Raw genomic sequence first — 20,773 nt, 5'->3', positions numbered from 1 at the left:
AGAGTCATGTGGCTACATACGCGGTAGTATGCGTTTAAGGGGGAAGTATTCACAGGATTAAATTTTTTTTTGGATTACTTTTCGATTAATCGTCCAGCCCTATCTATCTATCTATCTATCTATCTATCTATCTATCTATCTATCTATCTATCTATCTATCTATCTGTCTATCTGTCTGTCTGTCTGTCTGTCTGTCTGTCTGTCTGTCTATCTATCTATCTATCTATCTATCTATCTGTCTGTCTGTCTAGGGAAAATGTAAATTAATCAACATTCAATTAAATTTGCGCATTAAATACACTTGCTTTGTACCTTTTCTTGAAGTTAAAAAAGTAAAATAAATAAAACAGATATTTAGGGTAAAATAATAATAATTTGAATAACAGGGATGCACAATATTAAAACTATCAAATGCTGATAAGCTGCTCATTATTTATGGATTTTTTTTTAAATAAACTATTTGTTTTATCTAAATAAAATGCTGAAAACAATTGTTTAAATGCTAAAATTGAGTTTAGGTGTCACAACATTATGATGTGCAATATTAAAAATAAACATCCATTTTGAAATTTGATTAAAGATTACATTTAACAGTGTTACTAAGTTTGTAATGTTAAATAAGTGAGCATTAGGTGACAGCCAATGTAATCTAAATCTAAAAATGAGCAAGCACAATTAAACATCCAATAATGGGCTAATACCAAAACAAACAAACAAAAAAACACTATGATATTGATTTATTGTGCATCCAAATTAAATATAGTGCAACATTATTCAGCACATTTAACATCTGGTTAAGTTGGATTTACTGAATAAGTTTTAGTGAACAATCTCCTCAAACTCTTGCTTTCTAGTTGTTCTAGTAGTTTCTAGTAATACGAAAATCTTAAGGAAGTCTCACATCTTCTTGCCGTTATCAATGAATCAAATCACTAACCCACTATTACCTGTGCCCTTAGCTTTAAAGGAAATCAATAACAAACAGCCCCTGAAATCCTGACATTTACCACAAATAAGATAAAAAGTACAGTGGTAAGTTTAGAAGTGTCATTTTTGTGAAATGGTAAAAGAATTTTGAAATTGTTCTCCAAAAAAAGAAAGAAAAAAGAGCAACGTCGCCAGGCCCCAAGGTCAAGGGTGAGGTAATTAGACACGAGTTCCTCTCTGAGAGCAGACAGTACACACTGATTACATTGTTCTGTATCTTCTGTGCCACTCTTTTATTTGAGGAACACAATTATTTTAGTCTTTCATTGAGGTTCGCATGTGGCTTTGCTTGTTGTGTACAAAGGATGTATTCTATGGTATTTTTTAATCAGTCTGGCTTTCTTATTCCAAATTTATCTGAAACAGACCAGACACCCAGCTCATAAAACTGTTAATTTATTTGATACCATGTCATTTGCTTTTCAGTCCTGCTTCACAGCTCATATTGTGCTTGATGCAAATCTGCAATGCTCCGCAATTACAGTGGCATGCTGTGATCCTTTTCTTTCGAACAGACTTCACAACCACTGATGCTCCGCTTGAGCGATTATTAAATCTCGCCTCTCAGCGTTCCTTGTTTCCCACCGTGCAAATTTCTCATAACTCATAAATTCACTTCTTTTTTTTTTTTCCAGTGCGACACAGCTAATAAATCCTCTTCCAATCTTTTGGACACATGTTCAATCATCATGTCTGAAGTGGTGGCTGGTGTCAAGAAACACCACGTCCTAGAACAGCATGTTGAGTGAGTTCTAGATGAACTGGGTTGCGTCCTTGTGTGTTATTGTCCTGGGGAGAGTGGACTGATGTGATCCGACTGACAATCATGTCCCCATTATAGCTTAATCCTGAATGCAAGGAGTGAAAATTAATCCAGCCTAATAAAATGGCCAAGAACAGTCAAACTGAGGTAACAGTCTAAGCTAAAGCACGTATGATGCCAGCCAGGTAACCAGTGATTCAAACACAGCACTGGCTTCTACGTCTGTACTGTTAGTTAATGCTTAAGATATAATGAAATAGAAATAAACTTTTTTTACAGAATTTGATCTAATTGTGATTTTTACTACTGTTGATTGTCAATTTGTGTTTATTCATGAAATGTAAAGTTAAATTGAATATAAATCGTAACGCATATGAGTCTAGTCGATCAATTGTGAAGTGACAAGCTGCTGTACGTGTTTGTAAGAAACATACATTTTTGATTCTGGCCACAATATAAGTTCATAATTTATAATACTGCTTTCTCAAGTGAAAAAGCCCATCATCTTCTCACATCCACCAACTGTTTTCGCTCGTAAACAGTGTTTGATCTGAGCATATTTCTCTCCTGATTCAGACTAGATTACTTTTTCACTGGAGAAAGCAATATTATAGATAAAAGACTTATTTTTAGCTAAAAAAAAAAACAGTTTGTTGTTGAAATTCTCTTAGTGATGGATTTGTTTATTAGAAACAGATTTTCACTTAATAAGATGCCAATTCATGGACAAGTGGTCGTGTGGATTGCTTGTGATGTTTTTGCCAGCTGTTTGGACTCATTCTGACGGCACCCATTCACTGCAGTGGATCCATTGGTGAGCAAGTGATGCAATGCTACAATTCTCCAAATCTTTTCTGATGAAGAAACAAACTCATCCATTGGATGGCCTAAAGGTGAGTAATTGTTCAGCAAATTTTCATTTTTGGGTGAACTATAGATTACTAGGATTAGTAAATGCTGTAAAAGCATTGTTTAAGTAGAACTGTTAGTTCATAATAGCTAATGTATTAACTAATGTTAACATAAACTGGAAAACTGTCAGCTGTTACCGCTAACACTGCTTTGCAGCTCCTTTTTTTGTAAGAAAAAATGTTTTTTTTTTTAAGACTGCTAAGCTGGTTAGTGACTTTTGAGTCATCAGTCAAACTGACAGGACCTCACTAAACCACAAGAGCTTTTTATGGCTTTCTGCTCATGTGTCTGTCAAGTTTAATGTTGTAAACTGTAAAGCGTATATCTATTTTTGCCCATGAAGGACATACTGGCATAGTGAATCGAATGGGGCTTATCCATAGGAGATGCAGACATTCAGTTTATCTCCTATTTTAGTAATGAGAATCCAAGAGCACTTCAATTATAGTCTTTACACATTTACTGACACTGGCAGCATGTCTGGTTTAGCACTAAATGGCACAGGCTGCCAGAGAAATGTCTGGAGTGCACTTCAGTGTTGAATACTTTTGAGCTCAGGGGTTATAACACTTTCTGATGCCATACACCTCCAAATATAATGATCCATTTTGTTCCTCTTTCTAAAAATATTAAAAACATTAGCGTAAATATTTACTTTGACACTGTAATTGTTTGTGTCATATAAATATATATACTGCCATTCAGTTTTGGGTCTGAAAGGAGTCTCCCATCTCCTATGCTCACAAAGGATGCATTTATTTATCAAAAATATCCCATACCTCTGGTTTGAAAACCCCTGCAATACTTGAAAACCCCTGAAACACACATATTTTCTTATGAATCTGAAGTAAAACAAATGAAATGAAAAAAATAAGACAAGTTAAAAGTCCTTCTTTAGTTTGTTTAATGTAAGTTTCTCTTTGCTCTTGCAAATATAGAACAGCCACGTTCTATATACGTACATATTTATATTTCTTTTTACAGCTAACCAGTACAACAACAATGCAGAAATGATACTTGGAGAGCACTTCTTTCAGATGAGCATAAGAAACTGTTCTCACTTGGATGTACATAAAGCACATTTGACATATACTTGACTGTGGTATCAACCCTCATAGTTACTTATGAATTTCATCACTAAAACTTAAGTCATATTTCACACAACAGAGGTGATACAATAGCCGAAAAGGTTTTCTAGATTAGAAATCAACTTTGAGAAGCATAATATGCTAATTGTAAACAAAGATGGTATTTACAAGTAAATATCCAGGATGAATGGCATGTCCCAAAAGTTCCCAAAATAAGCAAATCGGTGCTGAGCACTCATCCTCATGGTGTGCTTCACCGGAGAGGATAAGAGCTAAAATAGATGTGACATTTACAAATTTAAAGGAGTCTAGAAACCTTGCCTGTGTTTTGACGTGATAAAGTGTCGTGTCTATCCTCATGTTCGTTTCCCATACCGTATCATCTAAGCTGGAGCACTGTGAAAATTCACTGCCACTTTGAGGGAGAAGGGAGTCTGTAGGTCCTAATAAGGGACTGTAGCAGCAGGTTTTGCTGATAAGCCTTCAAAAATAATTCTGTGCACTGCTTGACACTGTTTGAGTACAAGTTGGAGTTTGCAGGCTTTCCTGTGGCATCAGCTCAGAGAAAATAAATGATCATCTGCAGCACCCTAGTATGCAGAAGCTGCGTCAATCTTTCACGGTCAGAAGTGGTTCTTGCATCTCTTTTTTTTTCGCGACCAGGTCTCGCTGTGATGGTAGAAAAAACTGCAGCATAATGTGCCACCCACATATAAGAGTTCGGGCCACACCTGTTTGCAGAAAGTTTTTCGCAACAGAAGTAATCCTACATGACCTTTTACTGACATTCAAATATGTCTGAGATTGTCCATTATCTCCGATAAGTAAGAAAGTAAAGCAGGTGGACCAAGAATAGTTTCATCACACTGAAACACCACAGCGCGCACAGAACCACTTGCGGAAAAAACTCAAAATACAACATTTTTGTATGGTACAGAAGCGGCAGCAGCAGTCCAGCAGCAGGTCTGATCGGTGAGCGGCTATAACGTCTGTGGGGCTGTTAGAAGAACTGAGACCAGAGACAGCAGCAGCACAGTCCAGTCCAGCAGACAGACAGCACTAGTTGAGCTCCGAGGTATTGCATTAAAGCTACTGGGGTCATTCAGCTGTGGATCCTGTGGAAAAAAGGTCATGTTTTCATATTGTTAGTCATTCTGACATTTTCTGATTGTTTTGTTCTTAGATGTGTAAGCCTACAAATTTAAAAAAAGCCTTAAAATATCACAGTTTAGGCAGTATGTGTATTGTATTGTTTACAGATTTATGTCAATAGTATGAAAGCCCATTTCCACGTCGGGGTTAAATAATAAAAAGCTATTTGTTACGTTTTCTTGTAATTATGTTCAGTTTGATTTTATATCTCACACTTGGGACTTTCAGAATTCTCTCTTCTGTGACAGGTCACAGCTGTAAGATATTAAAGTGAAAGTTTGGACTTCATTCTCAAAATTGTGACTATATTACAGTTGTGACGTTATGTTACATACAGTCACAGTTGTAAGACAGTTGCAATTACAAGATATAAAATCTGTCTTCGACAGAATTGTCTTATAATTATGACTTAATATCTTGCTATTGTGACTGCCTTCATAGCATACATTTTATGGAATGGAATCAAAAGGGCTGTTCAAACAAGATTTGTTTTGCCTTTAAAAGAGCTTAATATGCCCTAGAAACATACTGATATCTGTAAATAAAATAAAATAAAAAACCCTTTCCACCTACTTTAAACCATAAGTTCAGATGCTGCCTTAATCAAATTGGCTGTACAGGTAATTTCATATTAAATTATATTAAACTTAAAGAAAAAGTGTTGAATGCAGTATAATTTAAGTTGAAATTGGTGAAATTATTTTTATGAGTTAAAGTAATGCAGAACCATATGCTATTATGACTTATTGAACACATAATATTTTCAGTGGGATGCAGCAACAACGTCCACTTAGTGCATGATTGTGTAGACAAAAATGTACAGAATGCATCTTGTATGAAAAGCCCCTTATTGACAAGAAAATGCTAGGCGAGTAGAAATGTATGATTCTTACCACACACAGAACATCCAGAGTAACATTACTTTTCAGTTTCTGAGCCTATAAAGAAAGAGAGAAGAAGCAAGAAGCTCTTCAAGGTTTTGTGTTATAAACCATTTCTCACACTGAAGCATTTCCATCCAGCAACCCTTAAAACCAGTGCGATCTAAGTCAAGCACAGCTCCAATAAAGCACTGTAATTTACCACGGCAAATAGAGGTCATATACTGTAGTATTGGCCTCAAAGAGAGGTCTTCAGAGTGAGATGTAATGTTATGATAATGAGCCCCACAGCCCACATACAAACACCACACGTACACAGGGCTTTGGCCAAGAGCTCTCTCTGAGGTCCTACTTCTGCTCAAATCAATGTGCTGTGTGTGTGTTTCATTGTGTGCAGGAGGCCAGTGTGTCTGCATTAATATGTGACACACCAATACATTTTAATACCCAGTTACACGAGACTCTGCTCTGTTATCCAGTTTCCCACACACACACACACACACACACACACACACACACACACACACACCCAAGTTTGGTTTGTTGATGAACGATAAAGTGATTCCTCAGAGAATCTGGAATATAATAAAGGAGCCTCACAATGGGGAGCGAATGGAGCTAATTCTTGCGAAAAGCATTGTGGGATAAAATTATTAATAACCGTCCTGGAAGTCTATCTGACAAAAGAAACTCTTTTGACTAATAAATCATAATATTGTTACTCCAATATGATGAATTGTTAGGCTATATCTGCAGGAGTGTATCCTGGTATTCTGTATTTGAACTGTATTATGAGCTGCAGATTTAGGGGGGAAAAGCATTTCAAATACAAGCTTTATCAACGGCATCTGTAGCATGCTGTCAATTATAGAAGAAAATAACTGAAGTAAGTGCTTTGGAAGACTAAAATATGAAGCTTGTATTTGTTTTACATAAATATTTACATGAACTAATTTTACATGTACATGAACTCTTGTGTGATAAGATGAAAAACTGTCTCAGTCATCCTTCTAAGGGGAAAAAATAAGGTGGATCTTTATAAGTCTGTACAACCCTGTAAAAAAAAAACTCAACCATGCTTAACTATTGTTAAATGTTTCCAACTTCAAGCACTAAAGTCTTCAATTGCATGAGGCATTTATTAGGCCAAAAACATAAAAGCCCAGATAAATGCCGTTTTTCTGCTTATGCACACTGGCTTTTTAATATTTCTGGTCTAATAAACATTTCACACATCTGGAGACTTGAGTGCATTGGGTGTTTTTTTCCTCCCCTATCATTTCAGTATTCTTTTATGAATCCTGAGTGTTTTTTCTCTCAAAATTGTTTCCTTATAATTTTGATGATTGTTTTCTTTTTAGAGATTTAGCTTTTTTAAACCAAGATAGCAATTTTCTTTTCTTTTCTTTTTAAATAGTACATTTAATTTATTTAATGAAAATAAAATATATTTTTAATTCAGTGAAAGAAAATAGCATATATATATATATATATATATAAATGTGGCCAAGTGGTCTTTTTGCTGGCGATATTCAACCCTCAAGAGATATACAATAGACTACGCCACCCTGGGACTATACCAGGGAATCACAGTTCACTTAAAATGTTATAAGGAACCCAGGTGCATTCCACTGAATAATGTGAGCAAGAGACGTGGGTAGCAAAATAGAGTTTGTTTATTAGTACAAAAGTTTAAAATGCAGGAATAGTCACCCAGCCAATTACTAAACTGGAAATCACAATCCACAATAAGGATTCACAATTACTTCGGAGCTGTGGCCTATTGGCATCAAATGGGCTAAGAGAGGGAGCAAAAGAGGAAAATCACACTAAGTGCGCACACACACACACACACTCTCTCCAATACCCGTGATTTTATCAGTAGTGCTCACACAGCATAACACAGCACACGGTGAAGGAAAGCCTCACTGCCGTCGGACACACAGCTCCTGTAATTGTAATACAAACCAAAATAAATCAAATTAATAAAAATTAATCAATAAAAACTTAAATGCAGGGGAGCAAAAGAAACCCTTCCAACATAAAGAAAAGAAATAAATTCTAGCTTAAACAGCTAGATAATAACACAAAAGGAAAAGGAAAAATAAATTTAAAGACAACAATGTCCAAGAGAAAATCTCAGCATTCTGAACCAGTCCAAAATGAGAAACACCACAAAGGGCAAATGAAGAAATAAATATCTGAATGAGCGCGGCCCTCGAACTCGTTATTTCCCAACGTACGAGGAAAAGATCTTCAAAATACAGTCACAGTAGGAGCAGGTTTTAACCAACAACTCCAAAATCGGGCCGCGCTAAATCACCCAGAACAAAATGATGAAAACACACAGCAAAAATATACAGAAAAGAAACGAAAGCAAATCCAGCAGGAACAAAACAGCAGCGTGCTTCTATATGTAGTAGGGAAATGCAGCACGCCCAGTCTTAGCCCTTAATAGATAAGAAGACGATTAGTAAACTAGTTCTAGTTTATGAACAGCAATCGGAAATATAAACACACATACCAAATAACGCAGCCGTTCGCCACACCAGAAAGCAGAGCTGACGTCAGTATCCACGGGATAGAAATGAAGTAGATGCCAAACAGCATATATTGGATATCCCCACTCAACCGGTAAACACACGGGAATGCTGGGACTAGGCAGTGTAACGAGCCAGACCGCACGTAACGGTTGTTTACAATAGACTCTCCAGTGCACGCAAAGCCCCACAGAAATAACACAAGCGGTGTTAAAATGCCCAAACGGCTGTGTTTTAACCACAGACCTCTGTTGAATGCCGGTAAACAGGAAGAGCGCAGGCACAGAACAGATGACGCACCTCCGGCCCGCACCAAACAGCCATTTAAACACACCTCCCTGCGGGGAGATAGGCTACCAATAACATGACGTCACTACAGGGAGGATCTGACTAATCTGCCACAATCTACCCCTACTTTTTGTATCGTCGCCCCGACGATAGAATACGGCAACCCCACTTATCAATTCCAAGGCCTGTAAATGACAGAGATCCCACTAGAGACAGACCCACCTAGGGGCACAGCCTCACCAGGCGCCTCCACTGACCGTGGCAGGTGATGGACATTGGAGTGCTGGCCTGCTCTGGGTCTCGTTGATCTCCGCAAAGCCATTACCTCAGTGCCTGGTGGGCCTACAGACACAGTAACAGATCCCGGAGCGAGACCCATTTCTCCAGAACGGTGTTGTCCTTGGGCTACTGGTATCCCAGGTACCGTCACCAGGGGGCAAGGGTCCAAGATATCCAAGGGAGCTTGGACAGCTGCAGGGACTAAATTACTAACAGCCGGACTCTGAGCCTGGGGGGTTTCAGGGACGAACAGTAGCAAATCGCCCTCGTCTGGCTCATCCTCTAAAGGCAGCGCCCCCTCCACCAAAGGCCTATCCCGAGGGCTCGGAACTGGACGGTCCCCTAAAATCTTAGCCTTCAACAAAGAGCGATGAACATGCCTTACCTTACCCAACTCATCAACCGGTGCAATTGTATATACTGAACCCCCTTCAACAGGTGCCTTCACTACTTTATACACAACTGGGCTCCACAAGTCTTGGATCTTATGGCGACCTCTCATGCCACACTCACGGAGGTAAACCAACTGGCCCTCCTCAAGTGACACACACCGCACATTCTGATCATGATGTATTTTACGTCTCTCCGCGGCCACCCTTAGCCGATCACGTGCCCCTTCAAAGGCCACATGGAGCCTAGTTTGATGTTCCACAACCCACTCATGAACATTACCTACCCCCACCTCCTGGACTCTGCCCAACAAAAAGTCAACTGGGAGCCGTGGTTCTTGCCCAAACATTAGGAAGTATGGGGACTCGCCAGTGGTCTGATGCGGGGTGGTGTTATAACAGAAAAGTACTTGTGGAAGGCAAGACACCCAGTCCCTCTTCCGAGAAACAGGCAATGTACGGAGGAGACTATGCAACGTCCTATTGAAGCGCTCGCATTGGCCATTACCAGCCGGATGGTAAGGAGTAGTGCGAGACTTCTCGACCTTGTACAACTGACAGAGCTGCTGGATGAGAGAGGATTCAAAGTTACGGCCCTGATCGGAATGAATCCGACCAGGGACCCCAAACTTGTAAAACCACTCGGCCACAAGAACCTGGGCCACAGTCTCCGCCCGTTGGTCCCGTGTGGGGATAGCCATGGTGTACTTCGTGAAGACATCAGTCATCACGATGACATTTTCAACTCCTGAACGAGAGGGTTCAAGCACAGTAAAGTCAATGGCTACGATCTCGTTAGGTCTTGATGCCAACAAATGGCCCATAAAACTACGGGCAGTGGGACCCCCATGCTTAGCAACTTGGCACCTTTCACACTCCTGGCACCATCGTGCCACTTCTGAGGACATTCCAGGCCAATAACACCGCTGCTGTACCAACTCAGTGGTACGCTCATTCCCCTGGTGCCCATGCTCCTGATGAAGCTGCCTCAAAACCTCAGATTTTAAGGTAGTGGGTAAAATCAATTGAAAGCACTCCTCACCCCCATCAGAGCGAAACACTCGTCGATACAATACACCCTCTCTCTCAATGAACCGATCCCACTGACGAAGCAGGATCAATCCCAGCCTAGACAACCGTTTGCGTTCTTCCACTCTAGGGAACACCTTTCGCTTCCAAAAGGGCAAAATTTCCTTAATCACAGGGTCTGCCTGTTGCAAAGAGCTCAATTCTGCAGTGGTATAACTGGGCAGGGCTGTGATCACCGCTTGAGTGGCTTGAACAGCTACCTGCGTACCAGCCCCCTGCTGTACAGCACGAGGAACTGCAGTGCCTGGAAGCAAGTCCCCTAACATGCTAGAGTCAAGTGGGTGCTGCCTCGACAGAGCATCTGCGTTTCTATTACATCTGCCTGATCGATACCTCACCTCAAAATCAAAAGCTGCAAGTTGTGCTGCCCAACGCTGTTCAGTCGCCCCAAGCTTTGCCGATGATAGATGGCTAAGGGGATTGTTGTCGGTGAAAACAACACATTTGTGCCCCAACAAATATTCACGGAACTTTTCAGCCATGGCCCACTTGAGCGCCAAGAACTCTAATTTCATAGAGCTATAGTTGTTCATATTGCGCTCAGTGGGCCTAAGACTGCGGCTGGCATATGCAATTGGCCGCACGGTTCCTCCCTGTTCTTGGGAAAGAACTGCCCCAAGACCACTGAAACTAGCGTCAACCTCCAGAATAAATGGCAGAGTAAAATCTGCGTAGGCAAGCACAGGGGCAGAGGTGAGTTTCCTCTTTAAGGCTTCAAAACTATCCTGACAAATCTCACCCCAGGCACCGTTAAAACTCACCTCCCTACGTTTCTTTGTCTTGCCACCTGCCAGTTCGGCCACCAATTTATGCAGAGGGGCCGCCAACCTGGCAAACCCCTCCACAAAACGGCGGTAATAACTGGCAAAACCCAGGAACGAACGCAACTCGGACAGACTTGTAGGAGTGCGCCACTGAGCTACCACTTCAATTTTACTTGGGTCTGTGGACACACCTTGAGACGACACCACATGCCCTAAATACTTTACCTCACGTTGAAAGAAGGCACACTTTCCTAACTTGGCTTTTAGTCCTTCAGCCCCTAACCGACCCAAGACCACCCCCAGACGCTCCAGATGTTGAGCCACCGAGGAAGAGAACACCACAATGTCATCTAGATACAAGAGCAAAGATTGGCATTGTTGGTCACCAAACAACCTCTCCATCAGACGTTGGAAGGTACTGGGAGCGTTACAGAGACCAAATGGCATCCTATTCCACTCGAATAGGCCAAATGGGGTACAGAAAGCAGTCTTAGGCCGGTCAACTTCAGTGACAGGTACCTGATTGTACCCGCTGGCTAAATCCATAGTGGAGAACCAGCGGGCACCAGTCAGGGCATCAAGGGACTCCTCAATACGGGGCAAAGGGAAGGCATCCTTCCTAGTTTTAGAATTAAGTTGACGATAGTCCACGCACATTCGTAGACTACCGTCTTTTTTCTTAACTAAAACAATGGGAGACGCATAGGGGCTGCAGCTTTCCCGGATAACCTGTGCCTCAAGAAGTTGATTAATGTGGGACTTTACTACCTCATATTCCGAAGGTGGTATACGCCTGTACCGTTGCCTGACAGGGGTATCGTCCAGAAGCGGAATATCATGGGCCAAGAGGTTAGTGCACCCCAGATCACCCTCATGGGCTGAAAACACAAATTTGTACTTGTGAAGCAAAGCCCGGACCCGGCTTTGCTCTTCCCCTGCCAAAACTGACAAATCTATGGCATCAATCTGGTCCTCCACAGTAGAGGGGACCAAGGAACTATGGGAGCCTACAGTAGCAGTTAAGGACCTTACTTCAGTAATACCTTCTGGCAAACTAATGACAAAGACACCACTCAATGTGCCTAAAGACGTCCTGGGGTAAAGAATCACCTCAGTGGTACCCACATTCACAACCGGGATATACACCGTGCCCCGGGTCACTTGAACCAGTGCGGGGGAGGCCAACAAACCAGCAGGTAAGCCTGAATCTGGAGGCTCAAACAGCACGGGACCGGAAGCATAATGTTCTGAGCAGGTTGCCGCTACCAGCTTCATGGTACCACCTGGAATGTGACACATGCCCCGCCCCCGCACCCTAACCCCCCCAACACGATCAGAGGTCTGGACACTAACCTTACTACAATGTTGTAATGCCTTTGTGACGGAGCTAGGGGCCTGTGACACCACCGGTAAGTCAAAAAGGGATGTACCATGTTGTCCAAAAAGTTCCTGGTAGCACCGGCCAAGGACATTCATCCCCAAGACACCCGGGACATGTCCACCGGCGCCACCAGGAGGATCTCGGACAACCAGCACTCCACACTCCGGTACTACTTTACCACAAAGTTCGACATCGAGCTCCATATACCCGATATAAGGAATCGCAAGACCATTCGCAGCGGTAAGTTGCAACCATTGACACGACCTAAGACGCTCCTGCCCCCATGGTTCAAAATACTGGTGAAAGCAACTCTCGGTGATCGTGGACACCATGGAACCGGTATCCACTAAACATGGCACTTGAACACCACCGATGAGCACATTAAGATGAGGACAGGAGGACACCAAACGAGAGACAGAATTTAGACGGTTTACAACATTTGAGTCAAATGACTCCCCATCCGCGCTGTGACTCCGCAGCCCGGTGGGGATTAGTTTTCCGACGGCTGTGAAGATCGAAACTGCCTAGACCCAGTTGAAGATATACCCACTGCTGGAGCGCGAGGGAGAACACGTTCTCCATCACACTCTCGGGCAAAATGGCCAGACCGTTGGCACCTCCGACATACTATATTACTGTGATGTGGGGACCGGCTATATGAATTAGGGACCTGCAAGCGAGCCAACCCTTGGGTAAGTTGGTTTAACTGTTCTTGTTGTGCCTTCAACATTTCCCGTAACTCTACTAGCTCCGACTTGGAAGGGGAGCTCAACCGAACTACCTGCGACTCCCCCTGCATGGCATACTGGGCCCCATAGGCCACTGGTACAGACTGACTTCGCCCTCTCGCACCCCCAGGCACTCCCTCCCGCTCCCAGCGCATTGCCTCGCTACGAACATCTAAGAGGGAAGAGGTAGGGTCACGGCGGACTAATTGTTTTAGTTCCCGACGAAGACCAATATCGAGCACGTGCTCGACAAACTGGTCACGCAATAAAGCTTCTGCATTTGGTATGGCATGCGGCGACTGCTGTTTTACCCCCTCCAAGAGGCCCATCAATGCAATAGAGAACTCTAAAAGTGTTTCTCCTTCCTGCTGCCTCCTGGAAAAAAATGCCTGTTGCAATGCTACATATGACAAAGAACACCCATACAATTCCTTTAAGGCCCGAATTATCTTATCTGGATCCCCCCTCTCTGTCTCAGACCGATACCTGATCTCATCCCGAGCTTCTCCCTCTAAATGATCAAAAAGAAAGAATGCTTGATCAGCTCTAGACAAATGGCGAACCCGCATACAGGCTTGGGCCTCCTCTACCCATTCATTTATGGTAATACCGGGTCTCCCGCTAAATTTTGGGCACTTCCTATCTCGGGGAACAAACACAAATCGCTCAGTAGATGGGGCACTTGCACCAGCAGATTGCTGTGCACCAGAGGGTAAGGCGGTAGAAATAGGAGCTGTACTAGGACCTGGAATAACAATTTGAGTCTGTTCTTGTCTAAGTCTCTCATTATCAGCTCTTAATTGGGCCACAAGATCCTGAAGTTCTTGTAATTCTTCTGCCATCGCTAACTTTTAGTAAAACACTTACCACCAAGCAAGGCGGGGCAGAAAGAAATTTGGACCTGAAACACAATCAGGGGAGGTAGCCAAAGAGACCCTTCAAAGAGTCTACGCTGCTGTCTTGTTCCTGTAAAAATAAAAAAAAAAAGCAAATAATGGCAATACCAGCTGGCAAAGAAATCTTCACCCACGTCTCTGTTCCATTTAGTGGACCCTGCCGACTACGCCAAAATGTGGCCAAGTGGTCTTTTTGCTGGCGATATTCAACCCTCAAGAGATATACAATAGACTACGCCACCCTGGGACTATACCAGGGAATCACAGTTCACTTAAAATGTTATAAGGAACCCAGGTGCATTCCACTGAATAATGTGAGCAAGAGACGTGGGTAGCAAAATAGAGTTTGTTTATTAGTACAAAAGTTTAAAATGCAGGAATAGTCACCCAGCCAATTACTAAACTGGAAATCACAATCCACAATAAGGATTCACAATTACTTCGGAGCTGTGGCCTATTGGCATCAAATGGGCTAAGAGAGGGAGCAAAAGAGGAAAATCACACTAAGTGCGCACACACACACACACACTCTCTCCAATACCCGTGATTTTATCAGTAGTGCTCACACAGCATAACACAGCACACGGTGAAGGAAAGCCTCACTGCCGTCGGACACACAGCTCCTGTAATTGTAATACAAACCAAAATAAATCAAATTAATAAAAATTAATCAATAAAAACTTAAATGCAGGGGAGCAAAAGAAACCCTTCCAACATAAAGAAAAGAAATAAATTCTAGCTTAAACAGCTAGATAATAACACAAAAGGAAAAGGAAAAATAAATTTAAAGACAACAATGTCCAAGAGAAAATCTCAGCATTCTGAACCAGTCCAAAATGAGAAACACCACAAAGGGCAAATGAAGAAATAAATATCTGAATGAGCGCGGCCCTCGAACTCGTTATTTCCCAACGTACGAGGAAAAGATCTTCAAAATACAGTCACAGTAGGAGCAGGTTTTAACCAACAACTCCAAAATCGGGCCGCGCTAAATCACCCAGAACAAAATGATGAAAACACACAGCAAAAATATACAGAAAAGAAACGAAAGCAAATCCAGCAGGAACAAAACAGCAGCGTGCTTCTATATGTAGTAGGGAAATGCAGCACGCCCAGTCTTAGCCCTTAATAGATAAGAAGACGATTAGTAAACTAGTTCTAGTTTATGAACAGCAATCGGAAATATAAACACACATACCAAATAACGCAGCCGTTCGCCACACCAGAAAGCAGAGCTGACGTCAGTATCCACGGGATAGAAATGAAGTAGATGCCAAACAGCATATATTGGATATCCCCACTCAACCGGTAAACACACGGGAATGCTGGGACTAGGCAGTGTAACGAGCCAGACCGCACGTAACGGTTGTTTACAATAGACTCTCCAGTGCACGCAAAGCCCCACAGAAATAACACAAGCGGTGTTAAAATGCCCAAACGGCTGTGTTTTAACCACAGACCTCTGTTGAATGCCGGTAAACAGGAAGAGCGCAGGCACAGAACAGATGACGCACCTCCGGCCCGCACCAAACAGCCATTTAAACACACCTCCCTGCGGGGAGATAGGCTACCAATAACATGACGTCACTACAGGGAGGATCTGACTAATCTGCCACATATATATATATATATACCTAATAATTATGGTGTTTTTAAAGTGAAGGTTATATTTTAATTGTGCCTTTTGTCCCATAGACTTAAATTATAAGTGCATAATTTTTTTTACAACAATGGAACAGTCACACATTATGTTTTAATTGACAGCTTATGCTCCACAGAGTATATTTAACCTGCAATATTCATCTGAAGATCAATATCTGTGTGTACGCCAGTCATTCAAGAGACTGTGTGTGTGCCAGTCTTGAAGTTAGATTTGCAAATGATTGGTGAAGATATCTTTCCCTCAGAGAGATTGTAATGGGTGGGTAAATCCTGCTTAAGGGTGTTCCTCATGTTAATGTGCCAGCCAATTAGCTCTGACATGACAGCTCTGGCAGTTTGATGTATCTCATTTCTACCCAGAGGCCCTATGTGTGTGTTATCACTGCAACAGCCCACACCCATCAATCAAAAGTAAACCCTCATCTCACTCTGAGGCTCGGAAAATGAAAGTCATTGTATGCCAAGCAAAGTCTAAAAGCATCCAAACAAGCTGCTGGCTGTTTGTAAAGCTGATGTAGGCTGTGCGTCTTTAACTATCTGTGTGGGCCAACAGCAACATGTGCATCTGACTGACAGCCGTCATTCACCATCAGAGATAGTCAATATGGTGGTTTAAAAGGTGATTCCAAAAAACAGATTAGGCAACATCTTACACTGCCTTTTTCACTGCACTTTCCTAATCAACAGATTAGGAATAAACAAGTTAGATGAACAGACTGATTAATTTCTGTAATTATGTAATTTCTTGCTTTCAGTACCTGCAGACTTCCACAGAAGCTGTAGAGATGGTCTGTGTTACTGTCCAGGTCATTGGTGAGTGCTGGGTCATCCAATGTGTTGGATGTCCTGTCCCGTCCTCTCTGTGGAGTGTAAGGGTCAGGTGGAGTGGACACAATGGGTGGCTGGGGTTGCCACACACCAACATCTGTGCCGTTACCAAATGCCTGGATGGCATTGCCTGCATAAAGCAGAAATAAAGAGAACATTTTTATAATCATGGTAGGGCAAAACAGTATATAAGAATTGGCTACTTAAAAAAGTGGATTGGAATTTGAATTGAATAAGCCACACCCCCAGAGACGTTGAATTAGATTTTTTTTTGCTGATATATAAAACTAGATTTCTCTCCCTCAAAACTACTTATTATTGTCAAAAAACAATTAACACAGCACCTCAATTCAAATTGTGGTATAGTGTTATTTTAGTATCAGTTTCAGTTTTAATGTTATTTTAGTTTCATTTTTAGTAATTGTGCTTTTGTAAATTTAGTTTTAAAGTAGTAAAGTAGTTTTAGTTTTTAAAATTTCTATTTAGCTTCATTTATTTTTATTTTAGTTTTAGTAATTGGACAGCTTCAACTTATTTTATTCCACATCTAGTTTTCTTTCAAGTCTAAGTTCTTAATCTTATTTTATTCCATCTTTACAAATTTTTAGTTTTAACTGAGATTCCAAAATGCCTTATCAATTCAGCCCTGTTTAAAATACAATTGACCTTGATGTTGCTATCAAATTTTGGGTCTTTTGTTATCTACATCTAATTGGATATTAAGAGCTTCTCTTTTCATCTCTTAATACTAAAGCAGATGAACTCTGATAAAGAGGCACTTAGCCTCTGTGTAAGTGAAGTAAGACCTTCACTTACTAAGTTTCTGGGACCTTTCCGGTGATAAAACGGAGGAGGCCATTATGACGCAACTGCTTTTTAAAATGACTTTATTCTGAAGAGCACTTTCGACTTCAGAGTGTTTTATTTACCTCTTGCCACAGAAAGTTAAAGGGCAAGTGGGAGATTATTGATGGGTACTCAGGTAAAGAATAAGCTGCATGTGTATTAAGTACCATCTATTGACAGAGACAAGGGTAGGCTGACCTTATTATTGAGTGAGTGTTTTATTTTCCTTAAGACCGTGCAAGCTCATTCTGTTTCTTAAGGGTTAAAAACTCACAAAGCCTCATTCTGCATTTTGCATTGCATTGCATTGCTCTTATAAGAATGGATGTGTATTCCAAGCATACTTCTGGATAGTTTATATACAGTAGATTTAAAGAACAGATTTTTGGGGGTTGCCAGTACTGTAGAATATGACCCTAGAGAGATCTTGAGTAAAAGCCAAGACAGACTGTGCAACATCAACTGAACTTATACATCTTAGCAGACTTTAAGCAAAGGAAGGAGTATATTGACTGTTCATTATTAATGAACAATTTCAAGGTCATCTTGACTTTACAATTGTAACATGTTGGGGGGATCTTTATATTACACATCATATAGACAAGCTAACATTATTATTTCACTCTCTCACACGTCTTTAGTTGCTGTGCTCATATGGCCATAAAATGAGTGGCCAGATTAAGAGGCTAAGAAGAGAAGTAATTGACCACTGTTATAATTAGTCAGATTTTTTTAGAAAAGTAATTTCATATGTTAAAATCTATGAGATTTTCATCATTTAATCTAATAAAGGTTTACGTTTTAGACATTATTTATTTTCAGTTCAAAATAGAAAATTCTGTCATCATTTAGTCAAAAACCTGCACTAACTACTAACAGCATAAACAAAACTGATTTATATCAACAGAAGTGATGTGTGCATTAGGTATGATGCATCCTAATAGACCTGGGGCCCGTTCTTCGTACGTCGCTAACTCAGTTAGCTGGATTTGATTGTTGACGATTTGGCATGATCTTGGATCGTTTGGTTCTTCGAAGCTCATCCCGGAGCTGCTGTCATAGCTACAGGTCCGTAAGCTTAAACCTGCTCGGGAGCAGGCTTATTTCATGTAAACAGGATTAGATCGCTTCTTTTCAACCAGAACTGATACTCAAAATATGTCTGCTACCACCGCTACTTTATTACAAGTGTATCGTACTGATCCAGGGACAATAATTTAAAATAATAATCATTAAAAAAATTATTTAAAAATAATATAAAAATGCTGTGTAGTCCATAACAGCCTACTATAGACAGCCAGTTTTACTCACTGAAATATTTATTTGTCATAAAAGTACTATTACTTCATAATTGTATTAGAGTCTTACACACATGCTATACAGATAATAGAGTCGTGCATTATTTTGAGTGATGACTGCTATTATAAGAGTGGCTTGATGGAGTGCAGGAGATGCAGATAACATGATATTGACCCTTAAGAAACTTTCATTAATGCTGTCACGTAACAAATATGTCCAAATATAAAATGAAATGAATAGATAATTTCTACACTGAAATAAAAATGTAAAGACTGCACAACTATTATAAATTGCGAATCTAAATAATTGGGAATCATGAAAAAAATTCTAAAAAAATAAAAACATGTATCTATTATCTGTTTCATGTATCTATTATAACATGAATGCAGTTTTGTCTGCTTGGCTGTTTCCTTATAAAAGTCCAGAAATTTGTCAAGTTTTTCATCAGGTGTCGTTTTAAATTATATGACGTCATTACATTGCCGTCTTGCCACCAGCCAATCGCTGCACTGCTGATCATGGTTTCGAGTATCGATACATATCCCCTTTTAAGCCAACACATGAACGCGCAATTATCTCAGATAACTCAATCCAGCGATACTAATCATACACAACAGGTGTGTTCGAAGAACCCAATTAGCCGGATCATGATTAGCACGATGATATCATCTTGGATGTGTCATTTGATCTCGGATGTAATAAGCGACGTACGAAGAACGGGCCCCTGCTGCTGTCTGTAATGCACTAATGTCAATAATGGGCCCTCCCTGGTATACAAAAAATTGAATGTGTTCATTACAAACTAGAAAGAGCTAAGAAATCATTTTGCTGATGTTGTCTCATGCTGTTTGAACTCCTTGACATCTTGTTGGACAGTTTTTTTCTCTTTCCCTTCACCTCTCTCTACAGGTAAACACAAAAGATGAGAACGTGTCAGATATGAGGTGTGGATGTGTCGGCACTGCTGTATCATCCAGCTGTCATCCTAAAGGCCATTGTCATGTAGACAAATCCTCCCTCTCATCTGCTCCCTGTCTATTTCCCTGCATCCAGTTCATCTAAATGGATGTTTTTGAATAACTCCCTGACAAAATAATGCATGCTTTCCCTACTCTTCCAGGCCCATGGACACCTGAGTAATGCTTTATTGCCTTTTTATGTCAATCCCCCTCTCAGCCGCCCCATTTAAGAGGGATTTCTCTGTCTCTCGGTCGTCAGACTGCCCTGAACCACACAGCAACACAAATAGCAGAGACCAGATTTACTGGTGCAGACTGTGAATGATCATGAAGATGCAACGGAGCAGAATTCAGCTTTAGAGTCAGTCTTGATGGGCAGATTCTGTCAGTCAGTGCAGAACGCCATGTGACTAATGATGCAGCTGTGAATGAAGTCTACTCACGGACACAACGGTTGTTGGTGAAGAACTCGGTGAACTTGTCACACTCTGCTTTTCCGTTTCCGCTGTTGCTGCAGTCACACCAAGGTGACACGCTGATGCCAGGGGCACGGAGGTAGTTCGGAGTCATCACTGTACCTGTGTCACACATAGCAAGGAGCAACGTTCAAAGGTCATTTACTGTATGTTGAAAACAATGATGTTTGTGAAATGAGATTCTAACAGGAAAGTGGCTGTATATTAAAACCTAGCAAGCAGCCATTATAGACAGCATTAGGGATGTTGGATAGGCAGTTTACTAGGTAAGAGAAACAGTGTGGACAAGGCAATGCCATAATATAAAAAAGTAGTCAGAGGAAATTCAAATGCGAAATATACAGTGGCCCAAAACATTTAGATGCTTAGAAGTGTAGGCACAAATTATAAAAGGAATAGGTTACCCAAAAGTGAAAATGACCACATGATTTATTCACCCTAAAGCCATTGTAGGTGTATTTGACTTTCAGATGAATACAATGGGAGTTATATTTGAAAATGTTCTGGGCCTTCCAAGCTTTATAATGGCAGTTAATCGGTGGTGAGATTTTGAAGTCCAATAAAGT

General features: G+C 41.0%; 1 protein-coding gene across 1 annotated transcript in view; it reads right to left on the bottom strand.

Moving 5' to 3' along the window:
* Positions 1-3,549: 3,549 nt before the first annotated feature.
* The window catches only part of LOC132122323 (GDNF family receptor alpha-1-like), a 36,137-nt gene continuing 18,913 nt past the window's right edge, over positions 3,550-20,773 (bottom strand). The window contains exons 6-9 of the mRNA XM_059532431.1: positions 20,175-20,309; positions 16,558-16,757; positions 5,796-5,840; positions 3,550-4,865 (exon numbers count right to left, since the gene is read on the bottom strand). Coding sequence (XP_059388414.1) covers positions 4,731-4,865; positions 5,796-5,840; positions 16,558-16,757; positions 20,175-20,309 — 515 coding nt within the window. The 3' untranslated portion in view covers positions 3,550-4,730. The remainder of the gene's footprint in view (positions 4,866-5,795; positions 5,841-16,557; positions 16,758-20,174; positions 20,310-20,773) is intronic.

Source organism: Carassius carassius, chromosome 40 (assembly GCF_963082965.1).
Source record: "Carassius carassius chromosome 40, fCarCar2.1, whole genome shotgun sequence".
NCBI lineage: Eukaryota > Metazoa > Chordata > Actinopteri > Cypriniformes > Cyprinidae > Carassius > Carassius carassius.
The sequence above is the reverse complement of the archived record's forward strand: the minus strand, read 5'-3'. Positions and strand labels throughout refer to the sequence as shown.